The sequence below is a fragment of the Plecotus auritus genome (assembly GCF_963455305.1).
Source record: "Plecotus auritus genome assembly, chromosome: 9".
Classification (NCBI taxonomy): Eukaryota; Metazoa; Chordata; class Mammalia; order Chiroptera; family Vespertilionidae; genus Plecotus; species Plecotus auritus.
Window position 1 is genome coordinate 77,502,860 of NC_137783.1, and position 24,295 is coordinate 77,527,154.

Consider the following 24,295-nt stretch of genomic DNA (forward strand, 5'->3'; position numbering starts at 1 on the left):
GGTTGTCAGGAAAAAGAAAAAATACTTTATCAGGATACCTACAACCTTTGAGAACAGAAAATAAAAAGATGCTAACAACGTATTGCACTGTGAAGAAGGCTAACCCCCCTACGGGAGAAACAGCACAACCTTCGAACAAAGCAATGATATTAGCGTCACAGAGAGCTTTAAAATGTCTCCATTTTATGTCTTAAATGCTAAGTATTGAAGTGTTTGTGGAGAGTCACACAGGCCTGCTTATGCGATGAGTTCCAGTCACCCGTAGGAGTGCTCATCTCCGCCGAAACTCATTTCACATCTCATCAGTTATAACCAGGAGCTGAGGAAATTGGGCTTTCCTGTCTCTGAGTTAAGAATACAGACACAGAGCTAATAGAGTACAGGATGAGGATTTTCCCTAATGAGCCCAGCTCAAGCAACTCCCGTCTCTGGAAGTGGAACAAGCCTGCTGCCCTTCCTTGGGGCACTCAGCAGAGTGATCACTGTGACATATTTCAAGGGCATTTTAGGAGTTAGAGGCAACAGGCCAGGCCTGTTAGTTCCAGGTGTGCAGTTACTGACTGCGTGATGCTGCTGTCTGGTCCCTTTGTCCAGCACTTGGCTGACGGTGTGTAGAGCTCTGCAGACTCCTAGAAGTGAAAATATTGTGACACGTGCTTCAAAGAGATGCTTTAGATAGCAGTTTCAAAAGATGGCAACATTGTCGACTTGTTTGGTGACTGAACAAAGAGATCAAGGGCCTCCCCTTCAGATATTAATTGTTTACAGGCATTTATAGGTAGCAGCGATTGTGTACAGAGACAAGAAAGGAACTAAGGAAAGGACCCTGTCTGGGAGGCGAGAGTTCTTTTAAGTGTGTATTTGACTCTGCCATTTCCAAAATGAAGGATTTCAAAAATCCAGCTGTAACTTGTAACTGAGCAGAGAGTCGAGATGAAAATAAAGCACTGTCCAAAACATCAAAGACTGGACTCGCATGTTTTTCCTCACAGTTATGACTAGGTGGAGAGCCTGTCACTTCCAGGATTACTTCACCTATAACCTGATCTTTGCATTCTGCATTCATCTTTAGGTTCCAACCAAACAATGTGAGATTCAGGCTCTGGAACTCCAGAACACGGTCCAATCTAGAGTTCATCAGGTCACACAAAAATAAAACACAATGCGCACCGATGACAGCATTCTCTGGCTATGAGGACTTTTTTTTTTTCCTTTGAAAACTGTGTGGGTGGAGTAAGAAATTCTTGTGACTAAGAGGGTATGTTCCATGTAGGTCTGAAGAGTGTGTTTTCTCTGTTGAAAGTAAGCATGGCCAGTGGCCCGCAGCTTCCTGCATTTCCCAAGTGGAAAATGCTGCTTATGACACAACCATTTTCATTTGGCTCCAGAGTTACAGCCTAACTTAATATTATTGTTTTACTGTTATCAGGATAACAAAACACTTTTACAAAGCTGGAGATTTCATTTAGGGAGCACTGTCTATTTTTTTGTTGTTGTTTTGGCGGATACTGATAAAAAGCGACTCAAACAATGATTCCTAACAATAATGTTTGCCCCGCATTTTAGTTTATATTTTAAAACATGTTTCTGTTTTATGTTTCACATCTTGAAAAACACATTTCGTATGCAGTACATTATTTGATCCCCAGAACTACTCTGTAAGAGCTTATCTGATATACTTCCTTAGTCCCATTTCACATGTGTGAAAACTGAGTCTCTACACTTTAGTGACTCACATGTGCTCCCACAGTCAGGAAGTAATAAGGCTGCTGTTAGTGTCAGGAGCAGCTCTGATTCCCTTGAAGACTCTGGGAGCGGTGATCAGAGTGCAGGTCCTGGCTCTGTGATTCACCAACCATGTCACATTGATCAACTTATGGATCCTCTTAGGCCTCAGTTTATTCCCCACCCCAATCCCCTTTACAGTAGTGTTTAGAAAATACTAAGTGAGTTAATGATTCCTTATAATATCTGGCACATTCTAAATACTTGAGTTTGTTGATATAATTATTATTAAAGGTCACTGCTCTCTCCCTAAATTTTTTTTTCTTATTTATTTTATTTATTGTTGCATAAATTTCAGAGCAGATTCCCCAGGTAGCACTCAGTAGTATTTAGGAAAAAATTAGTATTTCTAAAAGAGAAATTCTTTTATAATTACAGGATTATGCAATGGTCCTGTCTCCGATGATGTATATTTTCTGACAAATCATTTACTATCTTTATATTGCTTAATTTTTAATTACTTGTTTGAATTAAAGTTTGGCTCTTAGCATTTTTTTAAAAGAACCTACGGTTTGCAGTCAGATCCTTTAAATAAATAACATCATATTTCTACAAAGGAAGCCAAATAAGTTCTGAAATTACTTCGCCATACATTTGCTTATACACTTACTCCGTCAACCCAGATGGTATACTATGAGGATTAGAAAAGAAGTCCTTTTTTAAGGATGAACTTAGATCCTCCCCTGGGCACTTAGCTTGACAAATTTAGCACAAGTATAAGTTTAGGTCCCAGTCATTCCCCTGGCCTGGTGCCCTTTTGCAGGGAAGAACTGACCAACTGTACGCAATGATCCTGTCCTCTAGCTCCCCGTGAATTACGTGCCTTTTGCAGCCGAAACTGCTAAATGCGGCACTTCAACAAAGACATTTATTTGAACATGACATACCTCGTGATACTTTTTCACTGTTTTCCCTGAAGCGCACTTGCAGGACTTCCAGTTGACAGTGCCACAGCCACAGTTCCCTCCGCAGCGCTGCACAAGGAGGCAACGTGGGAAGAAGACCACATTGGTCAGCTTCAGCTCCTCTCTTAAGTTTACTGAGTAGTTCCTGGGAGTGCAACTGTAACGCTTGACATCCTCATTGAGCCTGTCCAGGTCAACTGTAAGAAATACACACTGTGTGAGCAAGTGCACAGCTGTAAGCAAAAACACACAGCATGTGTTTCGGGGAAAGGGATTGAATATGTCTTTGGGATCTCAATTATACTCCAAATATCACAGGTGAAAAGTCTCATTTTTCTTTTGATCCTAGGTGCCCTTCAAAAAAATAGTTATCATCAACAACAAAGAAAAACCAAAAACCCTAAAAAACTTGGCTAAATCTATATATTGGTTCAAATTTCCTTGTACGTTTTCTAATGCAAAAAAAAAAAACCAAAAAAAAATGTTCTGATGTTAAAATAAGCAAATGGCCAGCAATTTGAAATAATTGCCTTTATCTTAAAAATTATTCTTTATTCTAAATAAATTCTAACTGTAAGCTATTACTTAAAAATAATTTGAATTATATCAGGGACAAGCACCCTAATATATTTAACCAGCAATGAAATTTTACAAGTAAATGTGAGAAAGGAAAGGTTTTAGCTTATTTCAACTCAAAGGTCAAAGAAAATGGCATTTGGGGGATTGTGAATCTGATGCATATTTGTGCATCAGGTCCTAGATGGCAGTATGCTTAGTGGTTAAGTCTTGGGCTCTGTAGGAAAGCTACAGCTGCCTTCACATCATGGCCATGCCTCCTTCTAGTATGAAAGTTCCTTAACTGCTCTGAACCTCCGCTTTCTCATCTATAAAATGTAAATAATATAACTACCTATTTCACAGTAATATTTGAAAGATTGACTCTAGTGTGCATGGTACTCAATACTGTTTATTTTGATTAATTTTGACTTTTCCTGAATATTTTCTTTTTAAAGTCAAATGGTCAAAAATGAAAAGAAAAAAATCAGGCCTTCCTTCTCTATTTCTTTCTTTTGGCTGTTACTCTATACACATGATTGTCAGGGGGTATGGTTATGGGGTTGTCTATGAATGAAGAGCATCATCCTACATTTCACATTTTAGTCACAAAGGTGTATAGGAATTACATTTGTCTTATTATGTTATATAGATTACATTTTAACTAGTGGTCTCAAAATCCATCCAGTCATCCATCCACTTGACATGCAAATCCTTGACTCTTCAACACATACATGACCATGCCCTCAGGAGAAAGTCCCTTGTCTGCCCTATTTCCACACTATTTCCTAGTGCATGTCCCTTGTCACCACAGAGGCCACCACAGGAGGGATCCCTCCAATGTCAATTAGAGGCAACCAATCAACGATTCTATCTCATCATTGATGTTTCTATTTCTCTCTCCCTCTCCCTTCTTCTCTGAAATCAGTAAAAAAAATAAAATAAAATAAAATAAAATTAAATTAAATTAAAATAAATATTTGGGGCTGTGCACTGACCCTGCACTCTGGCCTCAGGGAGTCTTAGTCGTAAACCAAAATTGCTTGAGGAGCAGTAAAGAGTATTCTTTGGGGGCAGAGGTTAAAGGCTAAGGATGTTGTCAGTAGACTGCATCTGAAGGAAACCAAAAGAAGGCACTAGTGGGTGAAGGCACTTAACCCCAGGAAGTCAGCTGAAAGACTGGCCAGATGGCCACATGACCCCAGGAATAAAGAATTCAGTGGGAATTGAATTGGTGCCTTGCCCGGAATGTCTTTCCTATGTGCAACTATGCTTGATTCTCAAGGACAGGGGTTTTTCCCCAACTTTAATATGCTGAGCCCAGGACATGTGGGGGCCGAATACATGCTAAATAATTACTATGCATAATTTATTGCTGTTTTTTTTTTCTTCCTTTGTAAAGTCATCATAAGTTTAGCTACAATCAATCCAGGTTTAAATTGAATGAACTCTGTCTTGGGAAAGGAACCATTTTATTGCTGCTAAAGCTCTGTAAATAACTGCAAGCAAAGCAGGAAGGATTACATAAATGGATTAAGAAGTGCAGCAATCATCCATTACAAGTGTCATCCTGATATAAATGCTGATGCTGGCCTGTGCTTTACTGCGCCTGTGGACAGGGCTGATGCAGAGGGCCAACTCTGCCGCTTGGGATAATGGAAGTATTTTTTATCTAGCATCGCAGAGGAAAGAGGTGTAATTAGCAATAAGAGGCTGTGATGTGCGGGAAGGCATGGAGGTATAGGAGGGAAGTAACAGTACTGAGTCTCTGTAATTCAGCCCTCTGCTAGGCACCTTACACATATGACTCTGTTTCCTTTCCCCCCACCCTTTTGAGGAGGGTTTTACTTACCCAAAGTGAATAGTAAGTGGGAAAAGTGGAATGGAAACCCTTTTCCCTTTTGCTCTATTTTCTGTCACAGCTAGCAGCATGGGGGAATGACAGGTACCTGATAGCTGAAGGAAGGAGACCCCACTTCCCGCTGTACCCAGCTTTTCTGTAGGCTGCTGTACTAGGACTAAGGTGCTGAATGCTTCATCCTTATCTCTAGAATGTTTCCAAGACAAATTAAAGTGCTTTCCCTATAGAAATGTAGCTGAACCCCAAAGTGCCCTCTACAAACCAGAATATGGTATGTACGTCTTACTTACCTTAAAAGACAACTCTGCTCATTGTATAAGTTTACTAACTGCACTCATTGCTTCCATTTCCTATCCGCCATGAAGAGATTTACCGTGCTGTTAGTTTTATGCATCAACTCCCTAATGTGAGTAAGAGCTGAGGCCCATTGTGACTGCTGTAGGGTCCAGCTGCCCTGCTTATCAGGGGATGAAAACCACCAAGGCGCTCAATTTAGAACTAGGACTAAAAGGTTCTTCTGACTGGATGCAAATAACTTCAAAGCAAGATTGCAGACTCTCTGCAAGGGGCTATTGAGTTTCCCATCAAGGAAGACTGATTAGCAGTGCAGCAGAGCAGAGAGCCAGACCAGGGGCTGAGCAGCAATTAACACTTCCAGTGGTAGGTACTTCCGTGGGAAGGGGGCTGTGGTGTGAGCCTGCTGGGAGGGAGGAAGGCCAAGAGGTACAAATCCAGAGAGAAGGGATGCCTTTTCCTTTCCTGCTTCAGTCTCCATGGCAGAACAGTATAGGGCAGCAAGGGTGTTCCAATTATAATTCAAAGGCCCATTACTTTCAGGCAACTTCCCTAGTTCACCCAGGTGTACATATGTTATAATACCTCTTTTGCTGTCCTTTTGAATTTGAGTCTTCTTGCCTTTGCTTGGCTCTTCAATGTCAGTTAAGATGTAGGGCTGTGCCCAGCCGGCATGGCTCAGTGGTTGAGTGTCGACCTACGAACCAGGAGGTTTGATTCCTAGTTAGGGTACATGCTGGGGTTGCGGGCTTGATCCCCAGTTGGGGGCATGCAAAAGGCAACCAATCAACGATTCTATCTCATCATTGATGTTTCTATTTCTCTCTCCCTCTCCCTTCTTCTCTGAAATCAGTAAAAAAAAAAAAAAAAAATTAAAATTAAAATAAATATTTGGGGCTGTGCACTGACAATATGTTGGAAAGGCTGAAAGGTTTCACTGTCCTCAAGGGCTTCCTCTGGACACGTTAATCCAATGCGGGGCCCTGCACAGCACAGCAGGAGCACCCTTCCATCTGCAGCCCTGCCCTGAAAGCATAGCCCAGTCACAGAAGCTCTTTGGGCTGTGATAAGAGTTCTGGGCTCTGAGTATTGGGGAGGGAATGCGTAAAGCAATGGTATATTGGAGAAGGCACACCCTTATTCAGTGTCTAATCCATGAGGGTTTAGGTATGGAAAAAAGGAGAGTCAATCTGCTGTTTTTTATTCTGACCATCTACATGCCTAAGTACCAGGTAACATGAAAAGTTCTGCACATGTATGATTGCATGAAATCCCCAAATACACTATGGATTCCATACCATTATCGCCCTTATTTTTAGAGTTGAGGGAATTGAGCTTTTGGAAGGTTAAGAACAAAAGTTGTCCAAAGCCACACAGTCAGTGGTAGAGCCAGGGTTTGAATCCAGGTTTTTTCATGCCTCTTGCACGTATGAGCCTCTGTCTGAAGATTTCAAGGAGGATGCTAAGAGCAACTTCCATAAGCCATGCTGGAGCCTTCCCTCTAGAGCAGTGGTTCTCAGCCTTTCTAATGCTTTCTAATATCTGTGTTTTCCGATGGTCTTAGGCTCTACAGCAGCAGTTCTCAACCTGTGGGTCACGACCCACAGGTTGAGAACTGCTAGCAGGGTCGCCATCGGAAAACACAGATATTTACATTACAGTTCATAACAGTAGCAAAATTACAGTTATGAAGTAGCGATGAAAATAATTTTATGGTTGGGGGTCACCACAACATGAGGAACTGTATTAAATGGTGGTGGCATTAGAAAGGTTGAGAACCACTGCTCTAGAGGATGATCAGTATCCAAATGACCTGGCTTTCTGGGTGTGCTGATAGGCACTGACCTGTCATTTTCAAGATGTTGTCAATTACATATACCCAAGCATGTGCTCCCATGCACACACCTCCACCTACCAGATTATACTGGAAGAGTACACCATGTTCTACCTAATAAGAGAGCCGCTTTTTTCTTTGATATTGAGCAAGCAATATAATTCATTTAATCTTTTTTCTCCTGAACTGAGGGGACTTTTGTCTATTCATGATCTTCATTTTGTTTAATCATTTCCTTTATTTAGATGCTTCTCTTCCACTAAACCATTAGGTTCCAGGAAGCAGAGAATCAATTGTCTTTTTATACCATCTCTCCTAGTGCTCTGCCCCCAGTGGAAGGACCAAATGTAGATCATTTAAGTCCACCTCTTCTAAAACCATTTGGTTTCAACAATTAGAAGCAGGGTACTGTTGAAGGAAACACAAAATATTTGAGTCTAAGCACGTGGGTCATTTTAGAATATCTGAAATAATCAATTAAAACCAATAAAAAATAACCTGAAGTCATTAAGCACCCCTGGACAATTGTTTCTGATTTTCTTTGAATATCTATCTAATTTTACTCTGAATGAAAACCCAGAAACTTAAAATCAATATTAGAGAGCCCTGGCTGGGTGGCTCAGTTAGTTGGAGTGTCATCCCATACAGCAGAAGGTTGCCGGTTTGATTTCTGGTCAGGACACATACCTAGGTCATGGGTTCAGTCCACAGTTGGGGCACATATAGGGGCAACTGATTGATGTTCTTCTCTCATATCAATGTTTATCTGTCTCTCTTTCTCAAATCATTTTTTAATATATATATTAAAAAATGATTAGAGAAAGTCTTAGCCATATATAGCCCTATTAAACAATCCAGATTTTCTTTCTAAGAAATAGGTTCTTAACAACTATTATCTGAACAAATTAAACTAATGATTGTGTTAGGTTAGACTTGAGAAAATGGGGTTCCATAATTATGATGCATGAAGATGATTGCCCCAAGATCCATGGGATCTAGAAGCAGTGCCACACAGGGTAGAGGATGGCATCAAGAAGGCTGGTCCCTCACACATATCTCAAACTGCTCAGGAATTTGTCCTTTGCCAAATGGAAATTGATGTCACAATATGTTATGTAAAATGCTCACATTTTGACTTTGATGTTACAACACTGCATTTATGGTGCTTAGGGTGGGGGTAAGAGGTAAAGGGAATATATACATGACTGCAGTATTTTTATGTCAAGCAACTAGAGGATCTCAGCCTTTTTCAAGGTTCATAAATTCCCCAGGAAAATTCATCATCTCTATGGACATTACAACCTCACTGTAATTTTCTACAAATCTACACATAATTGTGAAAACTCTTTTCACATTTCAACCCCAATTTAGAAGTTCAAGTAAATCAGGAATGAACAACTATTTTATAATTTTCAGTGAGGGAACATCAAAATATTTTAAACTTAAAATATTAAATTCCATTACTTCATTTGCTGGTTTAATTTCTAAATGGAAACATTTACCACTTGTATTTATAGAAATCAACCTAAGTCACATTAAAAAGTTCCCAATTAGACAATTTTTAATTTTCAGGGTTTAAAAACATTGTTAAGGGGGAAAAAAAATGGCGGTGGAATAGACAGACGTGTCCCGAGCCTTGTCCCGGAGCAGATAGAAAGAACAGCTGAGGGTAGCATGGGGAGTGTCTTTTGGTGAGTTCAGGGACAGCTACACTCCAAGAGAAGGTGGGGGACTGCTGGTCGGGGCTCCCCTGACCAGACAGTCCCCAATGCTTCTGTTTTCCTTCCTGGAGCCACCAGCTAGGACGTGGAGACCATGCCATCCTGAAGGGGAAAGTGGATGTTATCGGAAGCCTGAAAATCTACAACTGCGGCACCCACCGAACAGCTGCGAACCACAGAGCACCAGTCCCCAATAGGTGCAAACAAGTAGATTCAGAGGAGTTCTACACTCCACCACAGAAAGGAGAGTGTCTACATAATCAGACACCCAGAGAAGAGCGACCATGGGGAGACAAAGAACAGCCCGCATATGAAAGAAAAGCAGGCATCACCAGAAAAGGAAGTAAATGAAATGGAGGCAAGCAACTTGTCAGAGAAAGAATTCAGAGAAATGGTCATAAGGTGGCTGAAAAGAATGGAAGACAAATTCGACAATATGAGTAAGAACCAAGAGGAAATGAAGAAGAACCAAGAAGAAATGAAAAATGACATTGCTGCTGTAAAGAACTCACTAGAAAGCATTAAGAGTAGACTAAAAGAAGCAGAGGACCGCATCAGTGAACTAGAAGACAAGGTAGGAAAAAATACCCAAGTAGAGCAGCTTCTAGAAAAAAAAAATAAAAAGCAGGAGAAGAGCCTAAGGGAACTTTGAGACAACACAAAACAAAACAACATCTGCATAATAGGGGTCCCAGAAGGAGAAGAAAGTGAGCAAGGAACAGAAAACCTGTTTGAAGAAATAATGACAGAAAACTTCCCTGATATAGTGAAGAAAAAAACCACACAAATTCAAGAAGCTCACAGAGTCCCAAGCAAAATGAACCCCAAAAGACCGACGCCAAGGCACATTATAATTAAATTGGCAAACACCAATGACAAAGTAAGAATCTTAAAAGTGGCCAGAGAGAGACAGAAAGTTACCTACAAAGGAACCCCCATCAGACTAGCAACTGACAGAAACTCATCAGGCCAGAAAGGAATGGTATGAAATATACAAAGTCATGCAAAGGAAGGGTCTGGATCCAAGAATACTGTACCCAGAAAGGCTATCAATCAAAATTGAAGGTGAAATCAGGAGATTCACAGACAAAAAAGGACTAAGGAGATTTATTACTACCAAACCAGCAATGCAAGAAATGCTAAAGGGTCTCCTGTAAAAAAAAAAAAAAAAAAAAAAAAAGAAAAAGAAATAGGAAGAGAAGAAGGAACCAGGGGTAAAGAATAAAAATGGCAACAAATAAGTACCTATCAATAATAACTTTAAATGTAAATGGATTAAATGCCCCAATCAGAAGATATAGGGTAACGGATTGGATAAGAAAACACAACCTATATATCTGCTGTCTACAAGAAACCCACCTCAGAAAAAAAGACACACACAGACTGAGGGTGAAGGGATGGAAAAAGGTTTTTCAGGTGAATGGAAATGAAAAAAAAGCTGGGGTAGCAATTCTTATATCTGACAAATTAGATCTCAAAGTGAAGGACATAACAAGAGATAAGGAAGGCCACTTCATAATACTAAAGGGAGCAATCCAACAAGAAGATAATAACTCTGGTAAACATATATGCACCCAATACAGGAGCACCCACATACATAAAAAAATCTCCTGGAGGGTATCAAAGGAGAGACTGACAGCAATACAATCATAGTAGAAGACTTTAATACCCCACTATCACCATTGGACAAATCCTCTAAACAAAAAAATCAGCAAAGAAACATCAATCTTAAAAGACTCAATAGACCAGATGGAATTAATTGACATCTTCAGAACATTTCACCCCAAATCCACAGAATACAGATTCTTCTCAAGTGCACAAGGGTCATTTTCAAAGATAGACCATATATTGGGACATAGGCAAAGTCTCTTCAAATTCAAGAAGATAGAAATCATATCAAGCATCTTCTCAGATCACAGTGGCATAAAACTGGAAATCAACTACAATAAAAACAATCCAAAAAAATCAAACACATGGAGACTAAACAGCATGCTATTAAACAATGACTGGGTTACCAGAGAAATCAAGGAAGAAATAAAAAACATCATGGCAACAAATGACAATGAAAACACAACAATCCAAAATCTATGGGACACAGTGAAAGCAGTCTTGAGAGGGAAGTTCATAGCTCTACAAGCCTACTGCAAAAAACAGGAAACAATGGTAATAAATTACCTAACCCTACAACTCAAAGAGTTAGAAAGAGAGCAACAAGAAAAGCCCAGTGTAAGCAGAAGGAAAGAAATAATAAAGATCAGAGCGGAGATAAACGACATAGAGACCAAAAAAACAATACAAAAGATCACAAAAACCAAGAGCTGGTTCTCTGAAAGGATAAACAAGATTGATGAACCTCTAGCCAGGCTCACCAAGAAGCAAAGAGAGAGGACCAAAATAAACAAAATCAGAAATGAAAGAGGAGAAATAACAACAGACCCCTCCGAAATACAAAGGATTACTAAAAAATACTACGAACAACTCTATTCCAACAAACTGGACAACCTGGAGGAAATGGACATATTCCTAGAAAAATATAACCTTCCAAAACTCAATCAGGAAGAATCTAAACATCTCAATAGGTCAATAACTATGGGAGAAATTGAAGCAGTCATCAAAAAGCTTCCAGCAAACAAAAGCCCAGACCAGATGGCTTCACAGGGGAGTTTTACCAAACATTAAAGGAAGAACTAAAACCTATCCTCCTCAGACTATTCCAAAAATTTCAAGAGGAAGGAACACTTCCAAGCTCCTTCTATAAAGCCAGCATCACCCTAATACCAAAACCAGATAAAGACAACACAATGAAAGAGAATTACAGGCCAATATACCTCATGAACATAGATGCCAAAATCCTCAACAAAATTCTAGCAAATTGGATCCAGCACTACATCAGAAAGATCATACACCATGACCAAGTATGATTTATCCCAAGAATGCAAGGATAGTACAATATCCGCAAGTCAATAAACGTGATACATCACATAAACAAATTGAGAGATAAAAATCACATAGTCATATCAATTGATGCAGAAAAAGCATTTGACAAAATCCAACACCCTTTCTTGATAAAAACTCTCAACAAGGTGGGAATAGAAGGATCATACCTCAACATAATAAAAGATACATATGATAAACCCACAGCTAACGTCATACTCAATGGGCAGAAACCAAAACTATTTCCCCTAAGAACAGGAACAAGACAGGGATGCCCACTCTCACCACTCCTGTTCAACATAGTACTGGAAGTATTAGCCTTTGCAATTAGACAAGAAGAAGAAATAAAAGGCATCCAAATTGGAAAAGAAGAAGTAAAACTGTCCTTATTTGCAGATGACATGATATTGTACATAAAAAACCCGAAAGACTCCATCAAAAAACTAATAGCCTTAATAAATGAATTTGGCAATGTAGCAGGATACAAAATTAATGCCAAGAAATCTATGTCATTTCTAAACACCAATAGTGAACTTACAGAAAGAGAGACTAAAAAAGCAATCCCATTTACCATCACACTAAAAAAATTAAGATACCTAGGAATAAACTTAACTAAGGAGGTAAAAGACCTATGCGCAGAAACCTACACGACACTGAAAAAAGAGATAGAGGAAGACGTAAACAGATGGAAGAACATACCATGTTCATGGATTGGGAGAATCAACATTGTTAAAATGTCTATACTACCCAAAGCAATTTATAGATTCAATGCACTCCCCATTAAAATACCAATGGCATATTTCACAGACCTAGAAAGAACTCTCCAAAAATTCATCTGGAATAAAAAAAAGACCCCGAATAGCCACAGCAATCCTGAGAAAGAAGAACAAAGTAGGTGAGATCTCAATACCAGATATAAAGCTGTATTACAAAGCCACTGTTCTCAAAACTGCCTGGTACTGGCACAAGAACAGACATATAGACCAATGGAATAGAATAGAGACCCAGAAATCGACCCAAATCACTACGCTCAATTAATATTTGACAAAGGAGGCATGAACATACAATGGATTCAAGACAGTCTCTTCAATAAATGGTGTTGGGAAAATTGGACAGATACATGCAAAAAAAAAAAAATGAAACTAGACCACCAATTTACACCATACACAAAAATAAACTCAAAATGGATCAAGGACTTAAACATACGATGGGAAACCATAAAAAATACTAGAGGAATTCAGGGGCAGAAAAATCTCTGACATATGCCAAAGCAATTTCTTCACTGATACTGCTCCTAGGGCAATGGAAACTAAAGAGAAAATAAACAAATGGGACTACATCAAAATAAAAAGCTTTTGCCCAGCAAAGGAGACCATCAATAAAACAACAAGAAAGCCCACTGATTGGGAGAACATATTTGCCAATGATATCAATGATAAGGGTTTAATCTCCAACATTTACAGGGAACTCATGCAGCTTAACAAAAAGAAAATAAACAACCCAATCAAAAAATGGGCAACTGATCTAAATAGACACTTTTCGAAAGAAGACAGAAGGAAGGCCAAGAGACATATGAAAACAAGCTCAAAGTCACTAATCATCAGAGAGATGCAAATCAAAACAACAATGCGGTACCATCTCACACCTGTCAGAATGGCTATTATCAACAAGTCAACAAATGAGAAGTGCTGGTGAGGATTTGGAGAAAAAGGAACCCTCGTGCACTGCTGGTGGGAATGCAGACTGGTACAGCCACTGTGGAGAACAGTATGGAGTTTCCTCAAAAAACTAAAAATGGAACTCCCATTTGACCCGGTGATCCCACTTCTAGGAATATATCCCAAGAAACTAGAAACACCAATCAGAAAGGATATATGCACCCCTATGTTCATAGCAGCACAATTCACCATAGCTAAGATTTGGAAACAGCCTAAGTGCCCATCAGCAGATGAGTGGATTCAAAAACTGTGGTACATCTACACAATGGAATACTACGCTGTGGTAAAAAAGAAGTTGTTCTTACCATTTGCAACAACATGGATGGAGGTGGAGAGCATTATGCTAAGTGAAATAAGCCAGGCAGAGAAAGATAAATATCACATGATCTCACTCATTTGTGGAATATAATGAACAACATAAACTGATGAACAAAAATAGATCCAGAGACAGAGAAACATCAATCAGAACGTCAAACCTCAGGGAAGGTAGGGGAGGGTGGGGGTAAGGGGGAGAGATCAACCAAAGGCCTTATATGCATGCATATAAGCCTAATCAGTGGACACAGACAACAGGGGTGTGGGGGCATGAATGGGAGGTGGGGGGTAATAGGGGAATAAGGACACATATGTAATACCTTAATCAATAAAGAAATTTAAAAAAAAACACAACATTTTTTCCATACAATTTATCTTAAAAAATAAAAAATAATAAAAAAATAAAAACATTGTTAAGCAGTGAGTGAATGGAAATTTATTGAGTACCTACTATGTGCCTGTCACTGTGTGGGCTGCTTTCACAAACCCCAGTATCAGTGAATTCTCATAACTAAACCCATTTGATAGTGGAAACTAAGATGCAGAAGTTAAGTGACTTGTCTAAAGTCGTTGGACATATAATGCAGGCATTTGACAAATATATGCTGCAAATGAATGGATGAGTGCATGAATACCTGCAAAGCATTGAATTAGGCATGAAAGCAGCTCACACCATCAACAGGTAATTCTCTGAATTCTAAGAACTCATGTCCTGGGGGATATATAAAGCACATCTAAGAAAAGAAAAGTGAGAAAACAAGTTAGGTGATGAAAAGAATCAAAGAGATTTTAAATGTCCCTCTTTCTTTTATTTACTAGAAGATGACTAGTCTCTGAACATTAAAAGCCATTGAGTTTCCCACAGCATGGGATCTGCAGCCAAGAAACCCAGATTAATGTCATGGTTCTTTACTTTGTAGCTGTCACAGAAAGTTTCTGAATTTGTTTATTTTACATGTAAAATGGGAATAAGAAGACTCTCCTGCTAAGGAATTTAGTCAGATTGAGTGCGTTAAGACTGTTAGAAGCATAGGTCCAAACCCCAGCTCTCAGTAGGTATACCCCACATTATTGTTGAAATGAGTAAAACAGATCAATGAGGTAAGGATAAGAATGGAATCACCCTAACAGCTGAGATTCTGCAACTGGTGATCACGAAGAAAAGGAAGGTCATGTCCACCTTGATCTAAATGTCGGAAGGCAATGATTGTGTATTCAACTTCATTTCATGGGCCTTAGCACAGTCCTCTGTAAGTAAAGACACTTAATGAGCCAGCTCTCCCCGCACCAGCAGTGTCAGCATAAGGAGTGCCCTAGGAAGGGTGTGCTTTCTTCTCAAGTCCATTTGGGTGGTGAGAAAAAAGATGCTGGGGGGTCCCCAAATGTTTCACAGAAAACATGGGCACAGGATCCACAAGGCAAACATATTCATCGTTAATAAGAGTGACTGTGTGGAAAAGGCACATTTGCCCACCCAGACCATAAAGGTTTGGTTTTCCACCACAAAATGGATTTTTCTAAGCAATTTGCACGTGAATCATAAGCCTAGATGGGAGGAATAATTGTGATGATGAAAGTGAGGTTAGGATCCCCATGATGATGGACAGTGTTGACTAGGAATTCCATGCTGTATTGGTAATGGGAGGGGTCAAGATTTTCTTCAAACATTTTATGTCTGTGTCTTCATAGACACGTGCAACATGATAAACAGGAGTATGATTTTAGTAATGTTTTCTGGAAAACTGAATGAGTGGGGAATCTAGATACTTACAAATCATATGGATCATAAACAGTGCCTATAGTATAAAAAGGCAAGATTTGTAAAGGAAACATCCAGCAAGCAAAATGGTGCCAGAGTGTTTCTGGGTAAACAGTATCATAGAAAAGTTTAATATGTACTTGGTGATCCTATTGTAAACGTCTAATGAGTGTACTGGTTATGTGGATACTTAAATCTGACAATATTCGTATACTCTACAGGAGGGAAGAGAGCAGAGGGGTTCACAGAAATATCTTGCTTTTTTAATATTTATGTTTGTATTCAAAAGTAATAATAGTAGCTATCATCTATTGAGGGTGCACTAGGTGTTATATACTCTGCTGTTATCAATCCTAACACAACTTTGTGAAGTGGTTGTAATTAGAGATATTTTAATTGCAGAAAACAGAGGCTTGGGATCTATAAATGACTTCTTCAAGGCCACTAGTCTTAGGATTTGAGTTAGAATTTTATGTCAAGTTTAAATGACAAGGAATTCCATGGTTTTCCCACTATAGCATTCTTTCTCTTACTCTATTTCTATCAAATTTGTGGAAAACAACTTTAATATTGATAAAGAAAGCTTTTACTTGGTGCATACCACATGATTCAGGAAACTCAATGAAGCCTAACCCTCATTCAACATGAGAACTTAGAAAAATAAACCCATTTTGATTTAATGTGCCCAGTACCTCTGTTTGTTTAATGTACAGATAGATAGCTACAGAAAAATGATATCTCAAGGCTGACTTATCAGATTCATCACCAGTGTCAGCCAAGGGCTTTCTGAAAATTCTTACACAGATCTCAAATAGGCAGATAAAGTTACAGACATTCCACCTGTGGTGGCTTCAGCTTGTTTCTAAAATATGTTCATATCTCAATGTACTCTGAAATTACTTACCACAGAATACATCACTATTGAAAACTCGTATCTTCTTGGTTAGCATACAGGGGCATAACACAGCAGAAATAGCTGTAAAGACTAATTTAAAAATAAAAGGTATCCTGACCTAAGAGAACTCAGAACCATTTCAAACATTTTGGTGCACAGCACATTTATTTTATTTACTCCTTAGTTTCTTATGCCAGTTATTTACCAGTAAATAGTTTGCAAATTAAAGAGTTGAGTGTTTTAGATTTTAGAGAGAAATCATATAATTGGTATTAGATCTGGATTTATAACTGTCTTAGAGTTACAGCATCTATTTAGAATCTGTAAAAATTATATATTTCAAACCCCATCATTTGGAATCAATTACTATCAATATATTTGATCCACTTGATATTAAAATACTGATTTTTAAAAAGAGGAGTCATCAATTTTGGCACATAAAAAGTAGAAACTAATTTTTAAGCATAATTATAGTTCAGAACTACTAATCTGAACTGCATCAACAATTAACTCCATATTTTTATCCAATACTTAAACTGTGAAAACACTCCTCCTCCTTGCTATTATACATGTTGGATTTTTCTATGCCAAACACTCATTCTGGAAAATCAAGTTCTCCTGGAATAAGTAAAAGTACAGATTTCACATTCTTCATCTCTATAAATTGCTTCTCAAGGAATTCCCAGTCTAGTAGAGCTTAAGGTGAATCATTTAATTTAGAAATGCCAAGTTTCACACTATGATTTTGAGTATAGAAACACTGCCCTTAAATTTAAAGGTACCTGTTTTATAGCCCATCACAGAATAATTTCAGTTAAATTCAGTGGTCATACAATGATTCAAAGGATAATCGCATAGCTTTTATGATGTTTTTTACTAATTACATGCACATCTGTGGTAATATTAGCATTGGTAGAATAAGTAGATGAAACTTGAACTTGACAAAAATATTAAAACTTTTGAGAAGATTTGAGGTTGAAGGCATGTGGTTGAAATTATTGGCAAAAAATTGGGTTTTGGAACTACAGTTATCTATAGATTTCAATTATCCATAGTACCTTTTCTCCATTACCCCCTAGAAAACTTAAAGTTGAACATATTAACTTGTAATATTATCTTCAGTCAGAAGTTCTTAGACAAGTTGGAGCTTATCTATTTCTTGTGAATTTTTAAAAAGTAGATCTTATGCGATGAATTTCTGGCTTCAGTACTTGACAATGTTATCTGTATCTTTTCCTCCCTCTTCTCCCCAAACTCTTACAGTTCTCTTTCTTCCTATTTTCAACTCTCTATTTAAAGAGATCTAAAAATTCACTGTCACCAACCTTCAAATAAACAATAGAAGCAAAGCATAACATTTAATTTTGAATATTAACTCTTTCTACCCCATTCATAAGTTCTTCAGCCAGTGTTGGTGTTTTATTATAGAACCAGAGGCCCAGTGCATAAAATTTGTGCATGGGGGTGGGGGGGGTGTGTCCCTCAGCCCAGCCTGCACCCTCTCCAATCTGGGACATCCCTCTCACAATCCAAGACTGCTGGCTCCCAACCGCTTGCCTGCCTGCCTGCCTGATTGCCCTTAACCACTTTTGCCTGCCAGCCTGATCACCCCCTAACCACTCCCCTGCCATCCTGATTGATGCCTAACTGCTCCCCTGCTGGCCCAGCCTGGTCACCCCCAACAGCCCTCCACTGCAGGACTGGTCTCCACCCCCCACCCCCCCGCCAACTGCCTTCCCCTGCAGGCCAGGTTGCTCCCAACTGCTCTTCCCTATTGGTCTGGTTGCCCGTAACTGCCCTCCCCTGCCAGCCCGGTCACCCTTAACTGCTTCCTCCTGCTGGCCTGGTCACCCCTAACTGTCTTCCCCTGCAGGCCTGGTCGCCCCCAACTGCCCTCTTCTGCTGGACTGATTGCCCCCAACTTCTCTCCCCTGCAGGCCTGGTCCTTCCCAACTGCCCTCCCCTGCCGGCCATCTTGTGGTGGCCATCTTGTGTCCACATGGTGGCAACCATCTTTGACCACATGGGGGTGGCCATCTTGTGTTCTGGAGTGATGGTCAATTTGAATACTACCTCTTTATTAGATAGGATTTACAAAACTCTGTGTTTGACCCTTTGACAATGAAGGGTCATCTTAGAATCTTGCTCATTGGTATCAAGAAAAATGCCACTTTTGATCAGTCTGGGCAAATCAGAAGTATGGATATTTAATAGATATTCATAAATGATGTTTGCTTCTGCACAACATCATTAACAGTTATCATTCTGATAATAGGTAACCTTTCACGGATCCTATAAAGTTCACATTTTATTTGATACCTAATGATACCACTAGATATCTAGTTTTTCTGTTTTCACTCTTTACTCACTTCTCCCTTTCTTATACATCAGGATACAAACCACAAATTTGTATTTTTAAGTTCCAGAAGCCAAAACTAGCAGCTAAAATATTAAACCTGATTTCCTTTGCTTGTGACACATGCAGGTGGTTCAGCATCAGTGGAACGATTAACAATTAAATCAGCACATTTATACAAGTGCAGAGGCTGTGGTGACTTGCCAATGTTAAATGAAACAGTACAGATTTGCCTCAGGACCATTTTAAACAAGAGATTAAGAAATGGAATCTAAGCCAACTGGGGAGAGAAATGTTTACTCTGTCAGAAAAAAGTAGAAAGTCATCTTGAATGCTCTTACGAAGTTATTTCAGCAGCCAAAGGCATTTTTAAAAAAATCCTCACCCCAGTATACGTTTATTGATTTGAGAGAGAGAGGAAGGGAGAGAGGGAGGGGTAGGAGAAAGAGAGAGAGAGAGAGAGAGAGAGAGAGAGAGAGAGAGAGAGAGCCATCAGTTGCCTCCTGGATGCATCCTGACTGGGGATGGAACCCACAACCTGGATATGTGCCCTGACTGAAAATTGAACTGGCAATCTTTTTGGTGTGTGGGATGACACTCCAATCAACTGAGCCACCAGGCTGGGGCAAAGCCATTCTTAATAATTCTATAATCCTTAGTATATGGGGTAGGTTTCTGTAAACATTAGAAATAGACTAATGCTGGATTATTAATATAATCAATATCACAAACAGTAATTGAACAGATAAAATGTGTCAGAGCCTATGCCAAATGCTAGAGACATAGGATGAACAATCTCCAAAGCTGTAGCTCTCCACCATGGCTTCCTCTAATGACCAACCTCAACCTCCTAGGAGCCATCAAATAACATCAACACTCCATCCCGTGCCACCTTCAGAGATTCTGAGTCAGTGCATCTGAGATGGGACTAGGCATTTGTAGTTTTTTTAAAGATCCTCAGGTGATTTAATGTTAAGCTACAGTTGATGCTCTTAAGTCATAGGATTGCATGTTTCCTTTAAAGTACAATAACAATGCAGTAGAAGGACATATAAGGGCTGTGGATTCCCAAGTACTCTAAACTTTTTTTTTGGGGGGGTGGGCGGGGGGAGAATGGGGTCCACAGGGAGAGGACAAAGGACAAGAAAGGCCTTACCAAGGAAGTGATGCAAACATATTTCAGAATTCCAAGCACCTGTCGCTAGCTGACATTTCTTAAACAAGTACTGGGTGCCAGGTCCTCTTACTGGCACCACTAAGGATTCCTGGAAGTAGGTGTTATCATATATACATTGCCAATGAGAAGACAGAGGCTCAGGAAGGTTCAATGACTTGCTGAAAAGTCACAAAACTTGCAAGTGGCAGGGTTAGGATGTAAATGCAGGCACCCTGCCTCAAACTTAAAATAATTTCTGGGTGAAAAGTAGTGAGTTTAGGTGACTTTTAAATTTTAATATTTCCAAAAAAATAGGTGCAAGAGGGGGACCCCTTGAATAGCTATAGTGATTAAGATACTTAACTGTAATCATATTTTATCATTTCTTTCTCCAATATCATTTAAAATTGTTTTTCTTGGGTCTTCAAAACATTATGAATATTTTATTTTCCTTTAAGTTTACCTAATAAAGATTTAAAGACAGTGATGCCTTACAGAAAAGCAGTTTTTTCCTTTGAGTTGAATACAGTCTGAGGCCTGGGGAGATTCAGTGTGAGTTACAGTTATATGCATATGGAAAGCTCCACCATTTAGGGCCACCAGTGACTCTCCTGTGCCACCTAAAGTATACATTGGAAGTGTGTAAGAGTATCACTTAAGTCATAAGCAGCAGACTCAGGCAGGAGTTAACTAATTAGTTGCTTCAGTCCAAACGGTCTACTAGGTTGTGCTTACCAACAGAAACTATCTTCTAAAGCATCCCAGGTTCATTTCTTAAAAGTATCCCTGATACTACAAAGTATAGGAAACAAGCCCTAACCGGTTTGGCTCAGTGGACAGAGCGCCGGCCTGTGGACTGAAGGGTCCCAAGTTCCATTCTAGCCAACCTTGGTTGCTGGCACATTCCTAGTAGGGGGTGTGCAGGAGGCAGCTGATGGATGTTTCTACCTCTCTACCCCTCTCCCTTCCTCTCTGTAAAAAAAATCAATAAAATATATATTTTTTAAAAGTGTAGGAAACAAGCTATATTTTAGCTAAATGCCTTCACATCTATGAAGCAAGCGAGCCATCCAAAACTTTTACAGAAAATTTTAATGATAACAAATCTTATCAAATAAAGCAAGGTTATAACAGATTATAAATTATACTTTTATTCAAAAAGAGGAGACACATTACTTGGTTGCCTCCCACAGGCAACTTGACCAGGGCCAGGGATTGAGCCTGCAACCAAGGAGCAGCAGCTGCGTGCAGCCCACACCCTGCACCTGTCCAAAGAGCAGCAGCTGTACCGCATGAGCAGCCAGCCGCCTTCCAAGGAGCAGCAGCTGTGCAAGAAGCCCACCCCCTTCCAAGGAGCAGCAGCTGTGTGAGTAGACTGTCCCTTTCCAAGGAGAAGCAGCCGCATGAGCCGCCGTCCCACATCTGAGGAGCAGCAGGTGTGTGAGCAGCCTACTCCCTTCTGAGGATCAGCAGCCACATGAGCAGCCTCCCCATATCTGAGGAGCAGCAGCCACATAAGCAGACCACCCACGTCCAAAGAGCAGCAACCCTGTGCAGTCCGCACTGGTCCAAGGAGCAGCACCCACATGCAGTCTGCACCTGTCCGACGAGAAGGAGCCAGGTGAGTGGCCCGTCCCTGTCCGAGGAGCATCAACAGCACGAGTAGCTCACTCCCATGTGAGGAGCAGCAGCAGCATGAGCAGACCGCCCTCCGTCCGAGGAGAAGCAGCTGCACAAGCAACCCGCACCCGTACAAGGAGCAGCCCTGCAAGCAACCTGCCCTTGTCCAAGGAGCAGTGGCATCACGAGTAGCCCATCCCATCTGAGAAGCAGCAGCAGCACGCAGCCAGCCCCCATCTAAAGAAGAGCAGCCATGCGAGCAGTCTGCCCCTGCCCGAGGAGCAGCAACCACGTGAGCAGCTGGCCCCTGCCCGAGGAGCAGCGGACATGAGCAACCCATTCCCATCCGAGGAGCAGCAACCTCATAATCATCCCACCCCTGTCCAAGGAACAGCAGCTATATGAGCAGCTTCCCTCACCAGCCAGAGGAGGCACCACTGCTGCGAACAGCACCCACCAGAGGAGCTGCTGCCAACTGAGAAGCAGCTGCTACCATAACTGCCCAAGGAGCAACCGCAGCCAGAGAAGCCACTGCCACCCAAGGAACAGCCCTTGCACAGCTCGACATCTAGGTCAGTTGGTGAGACCAAAAATGGGTAGACAAAGATACCCTCAAAGGAAAGAAAAGGAGGAATCACCAGAAAAGCAGCTAAGTGAAACAGAGGCATGCAATATGTCAAAAAGAGAATTGAGACTAAGGGTCATAGAGTTCATAAGCCAGATGGAAGAAAAAATCAACACCTTATGTAAGAATCAAGAAGAAATGGATGAAAAAAATAAACAACTTATGTAAGAATAAAGAAGAAATGAAGAGTGATATAGCTGCAATAAAAAAACACCATGGAAAGTTTCAACAGTAGACTAGGAGAAGCAGAGGACCGAATTAGTGAACTAGAAGACAAGGAAGCAAAACACAGCCAAACTGAATTGCAACTGGAGAAAAAAATTAAAAGGCAGGAGGAGAGCCTAAGGGAGCTATGGGACAACATGAAATGAGGCAACATACAAATAATAGGGGGGCCTGAACAACAGGAAGAGGAACAAGGGTTAGAAGAACTATTTGAAGAAATAATGTCAGAAAACTTCCCTGATGTGGCAAAGAAAAAAGTCACACAAGCACAGAGAGTCCCAAACAGGATGAACCTGAAAACACCCACACAAGACACATCATAATTATGATGGCAAATATTCAGGACAAAGAGAGAATCTTAAAGGCTGCAAGAGAGAGACAGAAAGTTACATACAAGGGAGCTCCCATTAGATTATCAAATGATGTCTCAACAGAAACACTTCAGGCCAGAAAAGAATGCAAGGAAATTTACAAAGTGATGCAAACCAAGGGAATGAATCCAAGGATACTCTATCCAGCAAGGTTATCATTCAAAATTAAAGGGGAAATAAGGTGCTTCACAGACAAAAAATGCTAAGAGAGTTTGTCACTACCAAGCCAGCAATACAAGAAATGCTAAAGGGACTGGTGTAAAAAGAAGAAATAAAAAGGTAAGAAGGAACACAGACACAAAAAATAAAAATGGCTACAAATAAGTACCTTTCAATAATAACTTTAAATGTAAACAGACAAAATGCTCCAATCAAAAGATATCCAGTGGGTGAATGGATAAAAAAACACGACTCATATATATGCTGTCTACAAGACACCCACCTCAGAAAAAGGGACTCATACAGACTGAAAGTGAAGGGATGGAAAAACATCTTTCAGGCAAATGGATATGAAAAAAAAGCTGGGGTAGCAATACTTATTTCTGACAAAATAGACCTCAAAGTAAAGGCCATAACAAGAGATAAGGAAGGCCACTTCATAATAATAAAGGGATCGATACAACAAGAGGATATGACCCTGATAAACATATATGCACCCAATGCAGGAGCATGCAAATACATAAAAAAAAATTCTGGAAGATATCAAGGGAGAGATTGACAACAATACAATCATAGTAGGGGACTTTAATACACCACTGACATCAATGGATAAATCCTCTGAACAAAAAATCAGCAAAGAAACAGCAATTCTAAATGACTCACTAGATCAGATGGACCTAACTGACATCTTCAGAGCATTTCACCCCAAAGCCACAGAATATACGTTCTTCTCAAGTGCACATGGGACATTTTAAAAAATAGACCACATATTGGGTCACAAACAAAGTCTCCCCAAATTCAAAAAGATTGAAATCATATCAAGCATTTTCTCAGACCACAATGGCATAATATTAGAAATAACCTACAATAAAAGCATTCCAAAAAATTCAAACATTTGGAAGCTGAATAGCATACTATTAAACAATGATTGGGTTATCAATGAGATCAAAGAAGAAATTAAAAACATCCTGGAGAATAATGATGATAAAAACACAACAATGCAAATACTATGGGATACAATGAAAGCAGTCCTGAGAGGGAAGTTTATAGCTCTACAGGCCTACCTTAAGAAACAAGAAAAAGGGTAATAAATTATCTAACTCAACAACTCAAAGAATTAGAAAAAGAGCAACAAGAAAAGCCCACAGTGAGCAGAGGGAAGGAAATAATAAAGATCAGAGCAAAAATGAATGACATAGAGACCAAA

The 24,295-nt window shown here is 39.9% G+C and overlaps 1 protein-coding gene across 2 annotated transcripts in view; it reads right to left on the reverse strand.

Moving 5' to 3' along the window:
* The window catches only part of PDGFD (platelet derived growth factor D), a 279,623-nt gene that overhangs the window by 9,484 nt on the left and 245,844 nt on the right, over positions 1-24,295 (reverse strand). For both annotated transcript variants that reach the window (XM_080641016.1, XM_080641015.1), the window contains exon 6: positions 2,673-2,887. In XM_080641016.1, coding sequence (XP_080497142.1) covers positions 2,673-2,887 — 215 coding nt within the window. The remainder of the gene's footprint in view (positions 1-2,672; positions 2,888-24,295) is intronic.